The sequence below is a fragment of the Somniosus microcephalus genome, chromosome 18 (genome assembly GCF_052327205.1).
Source record: "Somniosus microcephalus isolate GS21.2 chromosome 18, FLI_Smic_1.0, whole genome shotgun sequence".
NCBI classification, from domain to species: Eukaryota; Metazoa; Chordata; class Chondrichthyes; order Squaliformes; family Somniosidae; genus Somniosus; species Somniosus microcephalus.
In genome coordinates this window covers 55,120,904-55,142,126 of record NC_141004.1, presented here as the reverse complement: position 1 = coordinate 55,142,126, position 21,223 = coordinate 55,120,904, and the positions used below count along the sequence as shown (strand labels likewise).

General features: G+C 42.8%; 2 protein-coding genes across 3 annotated transcripts in view; both read left to right on the top strand.

Annotated features, from left to right (window-relative positions):
* Nucleotides 1–16,389, top strand: part of LOC147105283 (peroxisome proliferator-activated receptor delta-like) — a 57,082-nt gene extending 40,693 nt beyond the window's left edge. Inside the window, exons 6-7 of the mRNA XM_086011476.1 lie at nucleotides 3,509–3,956; nucleotides 9,994–16,389. Of these exons, the coding sequence (XP_085867602.1) occupies nucleotides 3,509–3,956; nucleotides 9,994–10,241 (696 nt within the window). The 3' untranslated portion in view covers nucleotides 10,242–16,389. The remainder of the gene's footprint in view (nucleotides 1–3,508; nucleotides 3,957–9,993) is intronic.
* Nucleotides 16,390–21,001: 4,612 nt separating this feature from the next.
* The window catches only part of mkrn4 (makorin, ring finger protein, 4), a 30,615-nt gene continuing 30,393 nt past the window's right edge, over nucleotides 21,002–21,223 (top strand). The window contains exon 1 of one of the 2 annotated variants that reach the window (XM_086011474.1): nucleotides 21,002–21,203. In XM_086011474.1, coding sequence (XP_085867600.1) covers nucleotides 21,151–21,203 — 53 coding nt within the window. In that variant the 5' untranslated portion in view covers nucleotides 21,002–21,150. The remainder of the gene's footprint in view (nucleotides 21,204–21,223) is intronic. The other variant, XM_086011473.1, reaches the window with a different exon arrangement.

Below are 21,223 nucleotides of genomic sequence, written 5' to 3'. Positions count from 1 at the left end.
GCTAGCTGAATAAAATGTGACATTATTTCCAATACTTATGGCAATTTTTGCACTCCTAGCTTCCTAATTAATGGATTGTTGATAAGTATAGTAGTAGACAATCTTCACATTTGATTGTGCTTTCAATTATATGTCGTCATGCCGCCTCTCTCTCGCTCGCGCTCTCTCGGATACTCTGCCCTCACAAATCCCTACCCCAATCCTTCATTACTCTTTGACCTTCCTACTCTCCTGCTGCCATCCCAGGCTTGACTCTTTGATAAGCCTACAGCTTCCCTCTGTGCCTCTCTTGGCATCCTCCGAAGGGCCCATCGTGGCACTCGTCACTATCTCCTCATGAGTAGAAACCCCAACTGTCCCATCCTACTCTCTCGCCAACCTTCCCGCCCAGCGTGCCTGCGGGAGGCTAATCTTGTCAATCTCCTCCCTGTCCAACTCGCCCCTCCCAGCGCTGACCCTGTGGACTCTGGCAGAGAGGCAGCCATCACCGACTCTCTCCGCATCTCCCTCCAGAATGTCCGTTCACTTGCGAACAAGGCCTTTGCCATCCATGAGCTTATCGTGGATTCTTGCATCGACATCATGGCCCTGACGGAAACTTGGTTGAGGGGTGATGACACCTTACCCTTAAATTAAGCCTCCCCGCCTGGCTATACTTTCCACCACTTGCCCCACTCAGACTGCCGCGGTGGCGGTATGGCTCTCCTCACCAAATCACACCTTGGTCTGTCTCCCTACTCCTCTGGCACTTTCTCCTCCTTTGAGCATCTCACCTTATTCCACCCCCCTCACCTCTCATTTAAAATTCTCGTTCTCTACTGCCCACCCAAGTACCATAAAAATTTTATCAGAGATATCTTCACTGCTTTCCTCCCTCAGCCTCTGCATCGAGTGACTTCTCATCCTCGGTGATTTCAGCCTCCATCTCAATTCATCATGCTCTCTCTCTCTCCTCTGAGTTCACTTCCCTCCTATCCTCCCTTAATCTCTCCCTCCCTCCATGTGAACCCCCCTACCCATATTCATGGCCACCCCCTCGACCTTGCCATCTCTCGTGGCCTCGCTACTCCCACCGTGTCAATCGCAGATAAGGCCACCTCTGACCAATTCCTCATCGCTCTCCACCCACATCCCCCTTCCCCCACCCAACCCCACTTCCTTCTGTGTCCACCCCTGGAAAAAACTCTCTCCCAACTTTCTTACAACTGCACTTATGAAATCCCAACTGTCCAGCCTTTGGCCCTCCATTCACCACGACATTTCTGCAGCTACCGATCTGCTCAACCACACCCTCACCACCACCTTTGATGCCCTAGTCCCTATTAAAACCATTACACTCTCACCCTGGCCGTTCCCCCTGGTACGGCTCTCATCTTCACTCCCTCAAGTCAAAGGGATGCAGACTTGAACAGATATGACAGACAACTGGTTTAGCCATTCACTGCCAGATCTGGCTGGATCACATAAAGCATTATTGGGTCCTACTCTTGTCTGCCAAAATTGCTCACTATTCCAGGATCATTCTGGAATGCAAAGATAACCCCCGGCTACTATTCTCTCCTGCTAACCGTCTTCTTAAACCCCTCTCCCTGTTCTCCTCCACACTCACCTCCAACAACAAGTGCGAGGAGCTCATGGATTTCTTTGTCTCCAAGATTGAGACCATCCGATCAGCTGCCTCTGCCACTTCCCTTCCTTCCCTTAGCCCACCGGGCCCAGGTTCCCCCTTGCCATAGCCCTGAACTTGCATCTTTCTCCAGTTTCTCTCCGATCTCCCCTCTTGACCTCTCCACGCTCATCTTGTCCATGAGACCCACTTCCTGCTCCCTTGACCCTGTTCCCACTAAACTGCTGACCACCCAACTTCCTTTTCTGGCTCCCATGTTACCTGACATTGTTAACTGTTCGCTCTCCTCCGGTGCTGTCCCCCTCTCCCTCAAACCTGCCATCATCACCCCTCTCAAAAAACCAACCCTTGACCCCTCCATCCTTGCAAACTAACGCCCCATCTCCAACCTCTCTCCTCTCCAAAATCCTTGACTGTGTTGTCGCCTCCCAAATCCGTGCCCATCTTTCCCGCAACTCCGTGTTTGAATCCCTCCAATTCATGTTCCACCCCTGCCACAGCACCGAAACAGCTCTTATCAAAGTCACAAATGACATCCATTGTGACTGTGACAAAGGTAATCTATCCCTCCTCATCCTTCTCGACCTGTCTGCAGCCTTTGGTTGACCACTCCATCCTCCTCCAAAGCCTCTCCACCATCATCCAGCTGGGTGGGATTGCACTCGCCTGGTTCCATTCTTATCTATCGAATCGTAGCTAGAAAATCACCTGCAGTGGCTTCTCATCCCACTCCTGCATCATTACCTCTGATGTCCCCCAAGGATCTATCCTTGGCCCCTCCTATTTCTCATCTATATGCTGCCCCTTGGCGACATCATCCAAAAACATGGCGTCAGTTTCCACATGTAGCGCTGCGTGTCGTCAGCGTACCTCACTACCACTTCTCTCAATCCCGCCACGGTCTCTAAATTGTCAGACTGCTTGTCCGACATCTAGTACAGGATGAGCAGAAATTTTCTCCAATTAAATATTGGGAAGACTGAAGCCATTGTCTTCGGTCCCCGCTACAAACTCCGTTCCCTAGCCACCGACTCCGTATTTGACCCTGAGATGAGCTTCTGACCACATATCCGCATAACTATATCCGCGGCACAACTAAAACCACCTATTTCCACCTCGGTAACATTCCGGTCTCCGCCCTTGCCTCAGCTCATCTGTTACTGAAACCCTCCTCCAGTCCTTTGTTACCTCTAGCCTTGACTACTCCAATGCACTCCTGGCTGGCCTCCCACATTCTACCCTATGTAAACTTGAGGTGATCCAAAACTCGGCTGCCCGTGTCCTAACTTGCACCAAGTCCCGTTCACCCATCACCCCTGTGCTTGCTGACCGCCACTGGCTCCTGGTTAAGCAACACCTAGATTTCAAAATTCTCAACCTTGTTTTCAAATCCCTCCATGGCCTCGCTCCTCCCTATCTCTGTAATCTCCTTCAGCCCCACAACCTCCTGAGATAGCTGCGCTCCTCTAATTCTGCCCTCTTGAGCATCCCTGATTATAATCGCTCAACCATCGGTGGCCGTGCCTTCTGTTGCCTAGGCCCTAAGCTCTGGAACTCTCTCCCTAAATCTCTCCGCCTCTCTACCTCTCTTTCCTCCTTTAAGACGCTCCTTAAAACCTACCTCTTTGACCAAGCTTTTGGTCACCTGCCCTAATTTCCTACGTGTCTCGGTGTCAAATTTTTGTCTTGTAATACTCCTGTGAAGCGCCTTGGGACGTTTTACTACGTTAAAGGCGCTATATAAATACAAGTAGTTGTTGTTGTGTATCCTGACATTTTTAAAAGTTAGGTAATTTTTCTAACTCTTTCGCTATAGGGTAGCACACACAACTCTGGTTCTCCAAGCAAATTCTTATTTACAATTTTCTCTCCTGAATGCAGCCTTTTGTTATTCATGACATGGAGACCCTTTGGCAGGCTGAGAAAAACCTAGTTTGGAAACAATCAGTAAATGGAATTCCGAACAAAGAGATTGCGGTTCATGTCTTTCATCGTTGCCAGTGTACAACTGTTGAAACCGTACGAGAACTCACTGAATTTGCCAAGTGCATCCCTGAATTCTTAAACCTGTACCTGAATGACCAGGTGACATTACTAAAATACGGTGTGCATGAAGCCATTTTTGCCATGTTGGCATCAATTATGAATAAGGATGGTCTTCTCGTGGCTAATGGAAATGGATTTGTGACTCGGGAATTCCTGAGGAGCCTGCGCAAGCCATTCAGCGAAATTATGGAACCCAAGTTTGAGTTTGCAGTGAAGTTCAATGCCTTGGAGCTGGATGATAGTGACTTGGCTCTTTTTGTGGCCGCCATTATTTTATGTGGAGGTAAGGAAATAACCATCTTTATATCTGCAAGCACTGACTCCTTTCACATCATAGAATAGTACAGCACAGAAGGAGTCCATTCGGCCCATCGAGTCTATGCCGGCTCTTTCAAAGAGTAATCCAGTTAGTCCCACCTCCCTGCTCTTTTTCCATATCCCTGTAATTTTTTTCTCCTTCCAAGTATTTATCCAATTCCCTTTTGAAGGCTGCTATTCCATCTGTATCCACCACCCTATCAGGCAGTGCATTCCAAATCCTAATCACTTGTTGCGTAAAAAAGTGTTTCTTCATGTTACCTCTGGTTCCTTTGTCAATCACCTTAAAATTGTGCCCTCTGGTTATCGACCCTTCAGTCAATGGAAACAGTTTCTCTTAAGAACATAAGAAATAGGAGAAGGAGTAGGCCCCCATTCAATAAGATCATGACTGAATTGCTACATCACTTTCCTGCCCTATCCCCATATCCCTTGATTCCCTTAGTGCCCAAAAGTCTATCGATCTCAGTCTTCAATATACTCTGACTGAGCATTCACAGCCCTCTGGGGTAGGGAATTCCAAAGATTCACAACCCTTCGTGAAGAAATTTCTCCTCATCTCAGTCCTAGATGGTCAACCCCTTATCCTGAGACTTTGACCCCGAGTTTTAGATTCTCTAGCCAGTGGAAACAGCCTCTCCGCACCTACCCTGTCAAGTCATGTAAGAATTCTATATGTTTCAATGAGATTTATGTACTCCTATCTAAACTCTGCATGATTTTAAACACCTCTATCAAATCTCCTCTTGGCCTTCTATGCTCTAAGGGGAACAACCCCAGCTTCTCCAGTCTATCCACGTAATCCCTCATTTCTGGAATCATTCTGGTATATCTCTTCTGTAACTTCTCTAAAGTCTTCATGTCCTTCCTAAAGTGCGGTGCCCAGAATTGGACACAATACTGCTGATGGGACCGAACTAGTGTTTTATGTAGGTTTAGTACAACTTCCTGGCTTTTGTACTCTATGGGGGTGATTTTCATTCAGGAGTTGGGTTTGAGGCGGGACTACAACTTTCGGGGTTGTAGTCCCGCCTCCATCGAGATGCGGCCAATCCACGCGATTTTAACTTGATTGACCTTGTTGAGCCCGCCCAGTGGGCTCAGCAGGCCAATTAAGGGCCACCCGGCAACAGGTGACGCCACAGACTGAAATTTCACCTGTCAAGAGGTTTTGACAGATGAAATATCAGTGTTTGAAAGCTGTTTGAAGCTGTCAAACACGGGGTCTTACTTCTAACCTGAGTCCTTCTCCACAGACTCAGTTAGAAATCTCTCCTGCACAGAAAGCTGAAGGCTGTCACTTTTGACAGTTCGCAGCCATTCTGCTTTCTGTGCTGGTGAGATGAGAGACTCCCGGGACCTAAAGGAAGGAAGGCTGAAAAGGTAAGAAAAGGCCATTTAAACTTCTTTAGACACACCAAACACACTTACCTTTGCACTCATGCACAATCACTCACCTGAACACCGACATCTCGACTGCTCCAAGTCCTTCAACCTGACGGCCTGCCCCCTCTAACTTTGCGTGGTTTGGAGCCGTCGGGAATCCCACACTTCAACATCAAAAATAGGAATTAGGCTAAAAACTGCCTGTTAACAGGCAGTTCATTGGCACTAATCCCTTCCTGCCTCGGGTAGGCGGGTCCCAGTGTGGGGCGGGTACCCCCCTCCTTTGAAACTGGCATGGAGGCGGGTTTGGGTGCAGGATGGGGTCGGGACCCCCGATCTCGGGATTTTAACCCCCCGCACGCCTCCAATCCCGACTCCACGGCCCAATGAAAATCCTGCCCTGTGCCTCCTATTTATAAAGCCCAAGATCCCATATTCTTTATTAACTGCTGCCACCTGCACGCATTTACTCCCTTCACATACATCACTGCCTCCACCTGCAAGCACTGATTCCCTTCACATCACTGCCTCCATGTCCATGTTTCAAATGCAAGTCCCATTTACCAAGTGAGAAATTGTATGTAAATAATTGAAAACACAAGCCTGAAGCAGCGCAGCCCCTCTGAAACACTTCCTGTGTAAGGGCCTGACAAAGCTGCGAGTTGTACAAATCCTGATCTGGAGACATTGCATTATTGCAGCAAATAAAGTTACATTACTGACATTAAATGTTCAATTTAAACATTGACTAATGATGAATTTATATTACAGTACAACTATTGGAAGCAGCCCTGGTTCTGGCTGCAGTATAAATGTGGTGATGTTAGTGCCTCTGTTGCCACAGAGAACAACCTCAGTAAGTGGTATGTTCCCCACACACAGTTAGAGGTACAGTGGTGCTAGCAGTAAATATAAATGCTGCTACAACTACATTTATTCAGACCATGATTGGGCCCAGTGCTTATCTGGCCTGTACAGTCCAACAGAGCAGTTACTGAAATAACAACAGAAAATGCTGGAAATACTCAGCAGGCCAGGCAGCATCCGTGGAGAGAGAAACAGAGTTAACGTTTCAGGTCTGGGACCCTTCATCAGAACAGTTACTGCATTGCTGATGGTTTAGATTGTCCCCCAACATTGATGATGGTCTGCAGATAGAAAATTTAATTTATGGTTATAACTTTTCACAATAGGTAATGAGCAATCTTGTGCAACTGTTTTTCCATTGCTGGATATTCCCCCTTTTTCCCCCTCTCTTTTTCTCTCGTGCTCTCTCTCTCTTTCCCCCTCCTCTCTGGAGCGCCCCTGGGCTAGCAGAGTTGGTGGGAAAAAATCAGCCAGGATTCTCACTTCTGATCACTATTCAGTAACCCCTACTGGAAGCGCTTGTGTGTGGACAGGGTGGATATCCAGCTTAGTACTTGGTTCCCCACAGTTGAATAGCCTGCCAAAATCACTCTCCCAGCTCATGTATAAAAATGCATTCGAGACAGTTTCCCAGAACAGTACTTCGTGGAACCAGCCAGGGAACAGGCTATTTTAGATCTTGTATTGTATAATGAGACAGGGTTAATTAGTAATCTCATAGTAAAGGATCCTCTGGGGAAGAATTATTATAATATGATAAAATTTCACATTGGGTTTGAGAGTGAAATACTTCAGTCAGAAACAAAAGTCTTAAACTTGAATAAAGCCAATTACATAGGTATGGGGGGGTGGTTGGCTAAGGTAGATTGGGAAGTTCGATTAAAAGGTATGATGGTAGATAAGCAGTGGCAAACATTTAAAGAAATATTGCAAAATTCTCAACAAATATACATTCCATTGAGAAATAAAAACTCCATGGGAAAAGTGATCCATCTATGGCTAACTAAAGTTAAGGATAGTATTAGATTAAAAGCAGAGGCTTATAATGTTGCGAAGCATCGTAGTAAGCCTGAGAATTGAGAGAGCTTTAGAAACCAGCAAAGGATGACCAAAAGATTGATAAAAAGGGAGAACATAGAATATGAGTGTAAACTAGCAAGAAATATAAAAACAGATTGTAAGAGCTTCTACAAGTATGTAAAAAGGAAGAGAGTGGCAATAGTAAGCATTGGTCCTGGGACAGGTGAAATTATAATGGGGAATAAGGAAATGGCAGAGACTTTAAACAAATATTTTGTATCTGTCTTCACAGTAGAAGACACAAAAAGCATACCAAAAATAATGGGGGACCAAGGGGCTAATAAGAGTGAGGAACTTAAAATAATTAATATCAGTAGAGAAAAAGTGCTTGAGAAACTAATGGGACTAAAAGCTGACAAATCCCCTGGACCTGATGGCCTACATTCTAGGGTTCTAAAAGAGGTGGCTGCAGAGATAGTGGATGCATTGGTTGTGATCTTCCAAAATTCCCTAGATTCTAGAACGGTCCCAGTGGATTGGAAGGTAACAAATGTAACTCCGCTATTCCAAGAAAGGAGGGAGAGAGAAAACAGGGAACTACAGGCCAGTTAGCCTGACATCAGTCGTCAGGAAAATGCTGGAATCCATTGTTAAGGAAGTGGTATCAGGGCACTTAGAAAATCATAGTATAATTAGGCAGAGTCAACATGGTTCTATGAAAGGGAAATCATGTTTAACAAACTTATTAGAGTTTTTTGAGGATGTAACTAGCAGGGTAGTTAAAGGGGAACCAGTGGATGTAGTATATTTGGATTTCCAAAAGGCATTCGATAAGGTGCCACATAAAAGGTTGCTATGCAAGATAAGGGCTCATGAGGTTGGGGTTAATATATTAGCATGGATAGAGGACTGGTTAACGGACAGAAAGCAGAGTGTAGGGATAAACACGTCATTTTTCCAGTTGTCAGGCTGTAACTAGTGGGGTGCCGCAAGGATCAGTGCTTGGGCCTCTTGGGCAGATGGAGTATAATGTGGGGAAATGTGAAGTTATTCACTTTGGTAAGAAGAATAGAAAAACAATATTTTTTAAATGATAAACTATTAAATGTTGATGTTCAGAGAGATTTAGGTGTCTTCATACAGGAAACACAAAGTTAGCATGCAGGTACAGCAAACAGTTAGGAAGGCAAATGGCATGTTGGCCTTTATTGCAAGCGGGTTGGAGTACAAGAGTGAGGAAGTCTTAGTATCATTGTACAGGATTCTGGTGAGACCACACCTGGAGTACCGTGCACAGGGATCTCCTTATCTGAGCAAGGACATGTATGCCTTGGAGGCAGTGCAACGAAGGTTCACTAGATTGATCCCTGGGATGAGGGTTGACCTATGAGGGGAAATTAAGTAGAATGGGCCTATACTCTCTGGAGTTTAGAAGAATGAGAGGTGATCTCATTGAAACATATAAGATTCTGAGGGGGATTGACAGGGTAGATGCTGAGAGGTTGTTTCCCCTGGCTGGAGAGTCTAGAACTAGGGGGGCATAGTCTCAGGATAAGGGGTCGGCCATTTAAGACCAAGATGAAGAGGAATTTCTTCACTGAGGGTTATGAATCTTTGGAATTCTGTGGATGCTGAGTTGTTGAGTATATTCAGGGCTGAGATGGATAGATTTTTTGGACTCTAGGGAAATCAAGGGATATGGGGATAGGGCGGGAAAGTGGAGGTGATCAGCCATGATCTTATTGAATGGCGGAGCATGAAGGGCCAAATGGCCTACTCCTGCTCCTAATTCTTATGTTCTTGAGGCTGCTTGTGTGAGTTACCAGAAGACTGACTGTGCCTGTGGAACTCTAACTGCTTTATATTTTAATTTGAACACCCCAGTGTCCGTAAGACCAATAATTGGATCTTACGAGTCTGACGCCAGGTTACAGAAAATGTATCCAACAAAATACTGTGACCCCGCTCCCGGCTGTGAGTTTCTCAGAATTGGGATTAAGAGTTTAAAACCATCTTGAATTTGCCAGTCAGAACCTCCATCAGTATAGAGCAAAAAAAAAAAAAATTATATTGTTTGTCTCGACAGGCAACCTGAGGGTCAACCCACTCATGGTCTGTAAAAATGGCAGCCCTCAGCATACAGCAACACCATTGGCTGCAGTTTACATTCACTGCCAGTGGGACTGCTGCCTCTGAGAAAGGTCTCAGAAAACCACCTTCTGGTTCTCCTCCAATGGCACTATACAATACAATACAATACAAATCGCTTTATTGGCATGATAAGGTACATCTTATGTTGCCAAAGCATCAAAATACATTTATGGTTGAACACATAAACGCGGTTCCATTCATACAGTGTATAAACAGGTATATCCCCATCCTGTTTATACTGCAGCCATGCCATCAAATGCAAACACTGTATTATGTAAAATACAGTCAGTTTGTGCCCCCTACATCTCCAGTTCCTGTCCAGGTTGCTTTAACTTCCAGCTTCAGGAGGTTGTGCTGGAATTCAGGTTTATAGACCCTTTGGCTCTGCTAACCTTTTCTGGATTTAGGTGAATGTTTGCCTGCAAGGAAGATGTGGGAAGGGAAGGAGAGTAAAGAGCTAGGAATAAAGTGGAAAGTATTCTATTCTTGAGCTTCACTGTCTCAGCTGAGACAATCAGTCCAGATCAAAAAAATCTAACAAATTAGTCCTTAATGACTTTCCTTTTCTGTTGATGTAGACCGTCCTGGGCTGATGAGTGTGAAGCAGATTGAAGAGATGCAGGACAGTATTCTCCAAGCCTTGAGCCTACACTTGCAAGCCAACCATCCAGACTCTCAATACCTCTTCCCAAAGCTCCTCCAGAAAATGGCTGACCTGCGCCAGCTAGTGACTGAGCACGCGCAGCTTGTCCAGAAGATTAAGAAAACTGAAGCAGACACTTCACTACATCCACTGCTACAGGAGATCTATAAGGACATGTATTGATAAACATTGCACATTCAGTATACAGCTTAATCCCCCCCGCCGCCCCCTCCCCCCCGACATGGCTCCATTGAACTCTCATCAAAATAGGTCTGTGCGAGGATACATAATAGATCTGTAACTAGGCACTCTTCTTCTGAATTTTCTGTTCTTCAATTGGCTGGTTACGGCTGACTCATTTGAAGTCAGCAGAACAGAACTATAATGATTAAAGCTGAAGAATGTAGGAAAGTGTACACATTTACAACACTACTGACGTACTGCAATAAATTTTTGTGTTGTAATTTATGATCTTGGTTACAGTACTAAAACCTCTGCTTGGTAGATGCAACCTTGGTCAGAAGCAAATTTCGCATAACTATCCAATGGTACTGAGCATGTTGAGCCCAACAGTATACATCCATTCTACCAGTCTTAATTTTGATATAATTAGAGGGTATGGAAATAATTATATAAAATGCTGCAATTAATGTAGCTTATACTGTATAACAATCTGTAGTAGAAAAGAACTTGCTCCAAGAAGTACTTAGTTAAGAATGTGCATAAATTTACAGGGCTAGCCATCAACTCTTTCTGATGTAGCATTTTTGGAGATAATTTACTGCCTTTCAAAAGGACTTTGTGAAGCTTTGAGAAGTTTCACAGAAATGTGATGAGGTGCTTAGATGAATGCAATTCTCTCTTTAATGATGAAGAATTTCATTCAAGCTCTTCAAGTCACTTTTTTCACACTCCTGTATCTGACAGTTATACCTGCTTAACAAACTCTATTGAGGGCAAGTTTGTAAACTTCTTGTTGGGCATTGAAGTGTAGGATTGGGAGAAATTTGATCCCTTACCTAACTCGTCTCTCAGACTGTGTTTACATTTGTTCTAAGGGTATCTGTAGTAGGCTTACAGTCTTGGACCTTTCACATGAGCATTCCTTCCTCGCTGTGGTAAAATGCACCCAAATAGTCTATGCTCACCAGGATTAGTGAGGAACCTTTAATGAGGCTCTCTATTTACATCATAAAGACTTTTTGGGGGAAAATAATATAGCCATGAACTCTATTAAGGAGTGAAATATTACCATATATGGAAGCAATGAAATTGTTCTAATATTTTGCTAATTAGTAATGAAATATCTGGTTAAAACTGGTGTAACTACATTGCCAAATCTGTGTTTGCCTTCTGCATTGAAAATTGCTCATTTGGTATAGCCTGGTACACTCCAATGGGGAATTGACATGTCCTTATCAATTCTGCTGTATGTGCTCTGCTGTGCCTCTCAGTGGTACATAGGATACATCCATATTTATTATTTTCCTCCCATTTCTATGTTGTAACAACTTTCTAAAAAGATTTTTGCGTGTCTGTATACACTCTTTTTCCTGACGAGTACTGAATTCCTATAGCTATGAAAATGCTGCAATTTAATTCTCTAGGAGCCATTTTAACAAGGAATGCTTCAATAATCTGGTAGCACAGGTAGAACAAGAACAATAGTGCAGCGTCTCCAAGCTATTGGTTTTTTGACTGGCTGGCAGACTCCAACATCAACTACTGCACTGATAATATATATATATCAATACAAAACTGATGTATTCAGAAATAGATAATATTGGAAATACATAGCAGGTCCATCAGCATTTGAAAAGAGAAAAAATGGGATCAAATTCCAGTCGTAGGCCCTTCAAAATGTTACCGTCTATTTTTCAGATCCTGATGAACCTGCTTTGCATTTCCAACATTTTCTGATTTTATTTACGATTTCTAGCATTCAGGTTTTTGCTTTCTATCTGCATGATACCAGAAAGGTTTACGCCGCCAAGTTTGTTCCAAAGTAGAGCCCATACTAAATTTAGTTCAGTACAAATTTGACTGAGTCCTGGATAGTTCATACGCAGCCAATAAGTAATGTAGGTTAAGCCATAAATGGAAATTTTTCCAGAGGTCCACAAAATAACGTGCAGTATTAGTTTTACCATGTTTGTATTTTATGTTCAGTTGCAGTTTTGACTTCACTGCTACAATTTTAGAATTCTTTTATTGCTAAGTCTTTTGCAAGGAACTTGGAGAGGGTTCTGATGTGTCCTGGCGGTGCGTTCAGAGTTGGGGATGCCTATTGGCAGTTCAGTCGTTGTTATGCAGCAAGGTTGAGCAGGAGCTGATTGATTGATTGATTGATTGATTGATTGACCAATGGAGCGTGTTGCAGGACATAATGAAGACTGAAAAGAAGTACCAGTTCTGGAGCTTAAAACTGGGAAGAAGGGTAGTTACAGGGGACTTTGTAATAGTGACACGTGATTAAATCATGGAACCTGAATCCAGAAATGAGTTTTGCTGCTGTTTGTTTCAAATAGCTATAATCTTTCTGTTTATTTTTTACATTTGTTTTAGAGATTTTTATCTATTTTTCTCCTAATGCCGTGTGATTTTTGTTTTAAATGTTTTCTTCCCTTGCCAGTGTTCCCCTTCTAGTCCTCTCCTAGAGTCATTCACTCCTTGCTTGAGGTAAAGCTCCAAGAGCACTAGGTGCCCTCCACCACCTTGTGCAATTGGCCCGATATTTCATTGAGCCTTGACGGTGAAGATTTGACCGCAGAGGAAGCATCGAAGTGGAGGCCAATCCTGTCCTAACTCCATATCCACATGTGAACCTCCAGCAGGGGTGCTGGATAGAGATCAGGAGTGGGAAACATGGCTAATTTTATCTCTCCATACCCTGGGGTTGCTGAGGCCAGTTGCCAATCCACTGTACTTGAGATCGCCAAACTCGGCGCTTCAGACGATTGAACCTGGTGTTTCCTGGTCTGCAAGGCTCAGTTATTTACTATATAAACCACAGAAATGTAGGGGAAGTGTCCTATGATGATTTATATTGTGTGGGGCCAGCGTCACAGTGAGCAGTAAAATGGGTGGGAGGAGGGAATGGGCAACAAGTATGTATACTTGCACCACGACATTTGCAGGAAGGCCCAAGTATGTAGTGCGCAACAATGGTGTAGTAATGGATTTCTCCGATCAAGACAGGACTTGACTGCCGTTTGACATTTTCCAGTAGACCCTGGCCAGATATAATCGAGGGTTGTAGACACTATGCTTGCTTTACACCAGTTGATGCCCAGATGCTGCTCACACAGCATATTATTTTGAGAGCTTTACCCCAAAACATTGATGATTCATATTCAACATGAAGACAAATTCTGCTGGGAGATTGCTGGAAAATCTGAATGCAGATTCTCATTGGTAAAATAATTGCTGTGTGAATACAGAAGCAGGTAGAAGTTTTTTTTTAATTTCTGTATATCCTGACTGACACATTCAGGTTTTTTTTTAAATCACTAATTAGTTTACTTTGTGAGTCAGTATTGAGCAATACCAGCACTTGAAAACCGGGAAGAGTTTCCTGTTTTCCTGTTCGAGTTGAAGAAGGACAGTGCAAAGATTGGTGGTTGGTAGAAATGAGGAAGCCTACATGATGAATAAACTATAAAGACTGTTAATGTGACAGCTATTCTCCCAAACACTTTCTCTGAAGGGATTACATCTAATTAAATTCACAAGGAAATACCAAATACATTTGTGATTTCTTGAGCTACCCAAGTTTTAAACTGGAAATATTTAGCTTTCGATGATAACCCTGATGGATTCCAGATGAGACGTTGTGTCTAAAGGAAACCAGGGTGATTTAATCATGTGATACAGGTATTTTACCATCCCAATATCACATTTTGTGTGGCTATTGCAATACAAAGGCTTCCTTTTAAGATGTCAAGCATATTTGCTGAATATCACTTGTTGGCAATGAGTAACTGCAACTGACAGACAGGAGAAATATGAGGAACATTAAAAAAAAACCAGAACAAAAAGTCTGAAATTGATTTATGCACTTTTTGACTATTTGCTTCAGACTCTAAATGTGCACTAATGGTGTTATTAGTGCGTTAGTGCCCTCCAGGTGCATTACAACTGTATTTGTCTTTGAATTGACTGTTACGTTCTTAAACTGAAAGAGCTCTTCCACCAACTGTCTTTATATTATTTCTACACATGTAATGAACCTAATGCAATGATTGCAAAAGGCACCTGGGAAATGGATTTAAGTTTTTAGTCTAATAGACTCTAATACTAATTTAACTATAAATATCAATTTAATTAGTTTTTGAACCAAATGGTTATAACCTTTTAAAATCATTTTTGTTTAGTATTATTAGGGTATTATGTCTGTGGGAGATGCAATAAATATGCTTTATCATGTATGTTTTGCTAAACTAACGTATGTATTTTTTCAGGCTATGTGTCTCATGTTAATTGTCTTTTTTGTCACTTAGACAGAGGCCTCTGTTTAGTTCATGTGTGTTTTGTTAGTAAGATGATTTCCTTTCATTACTTTTGTTATAGGGCTATGCACTACCTGGTAAATGTGGTTCTAACATAGTGCTGTTTGCACTGATAGTATTTTTGTACTAAAAGAGCTTCTAAAAACTCCAGTGTAAGGATGTGTTTTTATGTTGGAACCCGGAAATGTTAAAACTGTCAGTAACTGTCAGCTTTCTCCTAGTGGAGTTGGTGGAAGATGAGCTAAAATCACACTTACCAATGTAGTCAGATAGTGTCTGCTGCTGTACCGTCTTACTAGCAGCAGAACATGTACTTTATTTTGTCAGAGATGAGAGGACCTAGCCATTTCCCTCAAATGTAATAATAAAACTGAACCAGAGTTACCTCCTTCAATCATTTTCTCGCACCAGGTGTTTTCTGGTGTAGTCACTATACACTCCTGGCTGGCTAGGTCTGCCATTGAAATACTATAAAATGGGAATATATTTCTGGCCACGGAGCTAGAAATGCATCACTTGTCCCCTAATTCAAATTTTCCAAAACCAACAGATAGGGTTTCAGATGCAGATGCACACAACAGTTTCACAATTTAAATAGTTGCCCTATTATGTCACAATGGATGCCAACACTAGTATTTCCAACTCTATTCTTTGTGGTTTGATCTTAACCGGAGTACTAGACATGACAAATTCTACTTGTCCCATGGACAGGTGATCATATACACTTGCACTTTTCCCTGTTTTTAAATCTGCCTGGACATGTGAATAGGTGGGATATTTCACTCACCGTGTCTTCAATACAGTACCTACAGGAAACTCGGACACAGGTGTCTACTCAGGACTTTAAAGCACTGTGCCATTTATTTGAAATATTTCAATACCATAATTTGATTTGTTTAGCTTATTTTAACATCCCAGGCAAGCTTCCTTGTTTACATAGTTGCTGTGACCATATCAGTTACAAGGTATGTGTATATTCTATGTTTAAAGGTTAGACTCAGATTTAGCTGTTGCCTCCATAGGAAAGGATTCCATTATGGTTGAACAGAACAAATTAGGGTTGGTGCCTAGACATACAAGATATTTTATTCATCCATTCATGTTCTAGTTCATTGTACTGATGTCTCAAAGTAGTCATGGGCACCATTTTTATTTCACATCTCAGGAGTCTCAGGACAGTAAGGTTTTTTGATACTGTATTTAGGTTGTGCATTATATATGTCCTAAGAAGCATGCAATTAAATTTCAAAGCAAAAGCTGGAAAAATTAAACACGTGAAAACTGCATATTTTTATGTTGAAACATGGTATGTTTGTGGCGTCATTCATGACTTCCATAAAGCATTCAATGGCATATATATTACTAAAAATTGCTATTAAGGACTGCAGTGTGTAATGCCCTTCGCTGAAATTCTGCAGATATCAACCATTAGGGGCCAATTCTCCTAAGGTTTGTTAGTGTCCCATGGAATACATCTCTCACTCGGCTGTATTAACCCATTTCACCAAATTTTTTCCTCCATAAGTTGTTCCTTTATAGACTGAGATTTCTATTGAAAATTAAATCTCTGAAGTGAACCTCAGCCAATGTAAATCAATAGTTCAGGTTTAATGGGGCCAAAATAACCTATTTTAGAAACTCGTGTAAAATACAAGAAGGCTTTCTGTAATATGTGAAAATAATAAATGGCGCTGTGACTTGTGGATAAGTTGGGTTCGCTTGTCCTGTACCTAATGTTAAAGATAATTTTTGAAGCCTCTTACCTCAAAAGACCAGGCAATTGAAATAAAAATTAATCCAGAATAAAACATGAGTGGTTGGAAGTTTCTGTGGTTGTTTGAACTGGTGCAAATCATTTTACTGGGAAGAGAAAAATCTCTAAAACACTTTAGTTCTCACTAAAGAGGGGATTCTGACTCACTATCTCATGGAAGCTAGGGAGTTGAAATCAAAGCGGTAGACTTACCGCTGGTTTAATAGGCAGCTGATATGCCCAACTGACTTGGGCAGGAGTATCATGAATATATTTAAATAGGGATCCTATTATGTAGATCGGACCCCAAAGCCATTCTTGCATGTTACTGCGCGAAGCATTCAGGGTGGATGCTCTGCCCAGTCGAACCTTTCAGCCAAGAAGCGGATTCCCTCAAAGGTAGATGAAAAATTTACTTTTGTGGGACCAGGAGTGCTTCTCCAGGCACGCAAAAATAATGAGGGCTGCAGCAGCCCAGGCTCCCAGTCCTACGAGATGACCGCTCCCTTCCCAGGACTTGCCTTGCTGCTGGCCATGCAACCCTGGGCCGCCCAATATTGTACTACCCGGGATCTAACGAGCTGTGTCGGGACTATCAAGTAAGTGACTGATGCATCAGTTAGCATAGCCAGCACATCTATCTCTCAATGATTAGTGTGACGTATGTCATTGCACAAGTGGATTATGCGAACTACAGGGGTCACTGACTGCCATGTCCCCAACCCGAAGCCCACTTTTTGGTTGTCAGTAAGTGATCATGTTTATCTTGCAGTGGTTTGATGAAAGCAAGATGTTTCATTGTGTGCATGGGTATACATGAAGTACAATACAAGAGCTGTAAGATTGTGAAGGAGCTTGATATGGGCAAGCAGTAAAAGTGGAGCAGGTTGACAGCTAATGGGTTTGAGGCATGGAATCTTGGGCCATCTACTTGGTACATAGTACTGTTGGGTAGTTTTATCTTGTCAGCTCCCCACTGTTCCATCTACCAAACTACTCCTGGTATCACAATCTCCTCTCACCTTAAGTGGAACTCCCACATCGTCATTGTTAAAGCTGCCTGACTCTACAGGACTCAGGTTAGTAACGTGCTATTAGTGAAAATAAAGTTCAGCTGATACTTCTGTATAATACTGGGGGCTGCACCATGCAGAAAGCGCAAAAGCAAAGCCATGATGTGCAAGAAGGATGTCATAAAGCAACAGAGAATCAATGGCCAACTTTGAAGAAAGGCTGGCCTCTGTGCAGCAACGAAGTATGTCACAGTGAGAAAATTGTGCCACGGAGTATACCAAATGGCTGAAAATCAGTACAGTGGGAAATTAATGGAATGGGTCCGAATTGGCAAAAAAACCTTGTGGAAGACCAAAGCTAAGCTAACTGAAAGACTTGAATGGAAAAGTATTATCAGGCAAACTGGTCATGGGACCAGGCAGAGGTCAAGAATGCAAATTGCAAACTGCATCTATAACCAGCCTAGTTATGGAGACAAATAAAAACAAAGTATGCTGGAACCACATGGTACATTCAGCAAAATCTAGAGAAAAGATAAATTAATGTTCAGGAGCAGCATTTGTCTTGAGGGAGCCCTGTACAAAGGTTTGGTTTGGAGCCCCTATATTTTACTAGACAATGGTACTAAATACTCCCTACTTAATCTGGTGTTAAATGATTGTGAAAAGGCATATTTGCAATAGTTAATATAAAAATAGTTGACAAAATAGTAATTGCTAGGCATAAAAAGACCAAGATCCATCTAGTTCATCTTCTACCATCCTAGTAGTCGCATGGTACAACGATAATGGAGTTGTTGACTAATCATGGCAATCGATCTCTATCAATTAGTCTACAACAGACCAGACATGAAGTGAGGAAATTGCCAGTGGTGGAAAGCTTTGGGAACCAAGAGTCCAAGTCACCTGTTCCTCTCAAGCATGCTACACTTACTATATGCCATGTCTCACTTTACTCACATACTGTACCCAAAGAATTATTTTCTGAAATAAATCTATCTAATTTGCATTTGAATGAATCAACACTATCTGCTTCTAGCATCTCTCTAGAGAGCCTGTTCCACAGATTGACCACTCGCTGACTGAAATTATGTTTCTGCAGATTAGTTTTGAATTTATTCCCCTTTAAGCGCAGGCTATGACCTCTGGTTCTACTGTTCTGGATAAGATGAAACAGCTTGTCATGGTCTACATTAACTAGTCCCTTCAGAATCCCAAAACAGCATCATATCACTGCTCAATCTCTTTTCAGTGAGAACATGCCCAATTTATATAATTGCTCCTCGTAATCTAATCCCGCCACCCTCAAACATTCTGGCTACTCTCTTCGGTACTCTTTCAATAGCTGCAATATTCCTTTAGTACTGCGGTGACCAGAACTGTATTCTATTTATAAAGTAGCAGGATTACCTTATTATTTTGGATCAATATTGACCTTTTAATACATCCCAACATCAGATTTGCTTTACTTACTGCTACCGAGCATTGTTGCGTTAGCTTCAATTTCTTGACAATCAGGACCCACAGATCTCTTACATTTTACATTACATAGAATGTACAGCACAGAAGCAGGCCATTCGGCCCAACTGGTCTATGCCGGTGTTTATGCTCCACATGGGCCTCCTCCCACCCCTCTTCATCTAACCCCATCAACATATCTTTCTATTTCTTTCTTCCTCATGTTTTTATCTAGCTTACCCTTGAATGTATCTATGCTATTCGCTTCAACAGCTCCATATTGTAGCGAGTTGCACATTCTAACCACTCTCTTGGTAAATAAGTTTCTCCTGAATACCCTATTGGATTTATTAGTGACTGTCTTATATTTATGGTCCCTAGTTCTGGTCCCACCTGCAAGTAGAAACATCTTTTCTATGTCTACCCTATCAAACCCTTTAATAATCTTGATGACCTCTAACAGGTAATCTAGAGATTAGAGCCCCAGCCTGTTCAATCTTTCCTGATAGGTATACCTTTCAGTTCTGGTATCATTCTAATAAATATTTTTGCACCTTCTCCATTGACTCTATATCCTTTTTATAATATGGAGACCAGAACTGTTCACAGTACTCCAAGAGTAGTCTAACCAAGGTTCTACACAGGTTTAACATAACTTCTCTGCTTTCAATTCTATCCCTCTAGAATTGAACCCCAGTGCTTTGTTTGCTTTTTATGGCCTTATTAACCTGCGACACTACTTTTAGAATCACCTCCTAGAAGAAACTCTATAGTTCCACCACTCTCCTAGCCATATTCAAACCTTCCAGGCCCACTCTGACAAGACTTCTCAAGTACATAAAGTTGGTTCTCTTAAAATTTGGCAATTTTATTTGGGTTTTATAACCTCTCCAATTATTGTAATGTCAAATGTGATCATATTATGATCACTGGTACTTAAAACCTTATCCACTTTTGTGTTGGAGATTTGATCATCCTATCAGGAAAGACTGAATAGATTGGGGTTCTTTTCTTTAGAAAAGAGAAGGCTGAGTGGTGACCTAATAGAGGCCTTTAAAATTATGAAGGAATTTGATTGAGTAGATGTAGAGACGATGTTTCCATTAGTGGGGGAGTCCAAAACTAGGGGCCATAAATACAAATCACTAATAAGTCTGTAAAAGAATTCCGGAGAAACCTCTTTATCCAAAGAGTGGTTAGATGTGGCACTTACTAGCACAGGGAGTAATTGTGGTGAATAGCATAGATGGATTTGCAGGTAGGGTGAGATGAAGTAGGGTGGGAGGAGGCTTGTGTGCAGCATAAACACCAGCATGGACGAGTTGGGTCAAATGGCCTGTATCTGTGCTGTAAATTTGATATTTTCTTTTAATTCATTCATGGGATGTGGGTGTCACTGGCAAGGCCAGCATTTATTGCCCACATTCAAATCCAAGCTGTTTTTCCCCCTTATAATTGCAAAATACTGCGGATGCTGGAAATCTGAAATAACAACAGAAAATGCTGGAAATACTCAGCAGGTCAGGCAGCATCCGTGGCGAGAGGGTCCCAGACCTGAAACGTTAACTCTGTTTCTCTCTCCACGGATGCTGCCTGGCCTGCTGAGTATTTCCAGCATTTTCTGTTATTTGTTTCCTCCTTGTTGGCTCTTTTACAAACTGAGTCATAATGATCAGGGATCAGCTATTACCATTGCATCTGTGTACTTTTACTGGATCCGCTCAGGGCCGCTGACTGGCTTGGGGCCCTGTGCAATTGTGTGGGTTGCATAGCCCTGCTAATGCTTTAGGTGCAGATCAATTCCTCAGAAGACAGAGCCAATAATTTGTTTTTATTTCAGATTTCCAGGGATTGTATTTAAAAAAAAAATTCTACTGGTTATGAAACTTAACTGGGTAGTTATGATCAGCAACTCAGTGACACCGTCACATATTCCTTTATTTTTGGCTGATCTTAAAAAACAATCAGCATTGCACCCACCCTTCCACGGGTGAGGCAATCGTGGCTCTGAGATGCAGAGCAACTGGTTCGCGCGCAATCACCATTTCAATCTGGCGGCTCCTGGCATCACAGTGGAGGTCCACTCTGATTGGCTGATGTGGGGGACCTATTACGATCGCGAAGGCGGTCAATTGGGGCGCTAGCCCCTTCTGATTGGTGGATTATAAAAGGTCACGCGGCGGCGGGTGGGGGAGGGTGACTGCTCTGCAGTGATTGGTCGGTCGACAGATAAGCGGGAGGCGGCGGCCGCTGGCGAAGCGAGTCGAGGGTTCGGGCCTGGGCCTTCGGCCTGCGAGAAGCGGGGCCGCCGGACTGTTGGCTGACCAAGTGGGAGGAGGGGGAAAGAAAGAAGCGGGAGGATGGCGGAGGGATGGTCAGAAAGTGTTCAGCGTCGGAGGCGTAAACTGTGCAGGTGAGGGGGGAGGGAAGTTC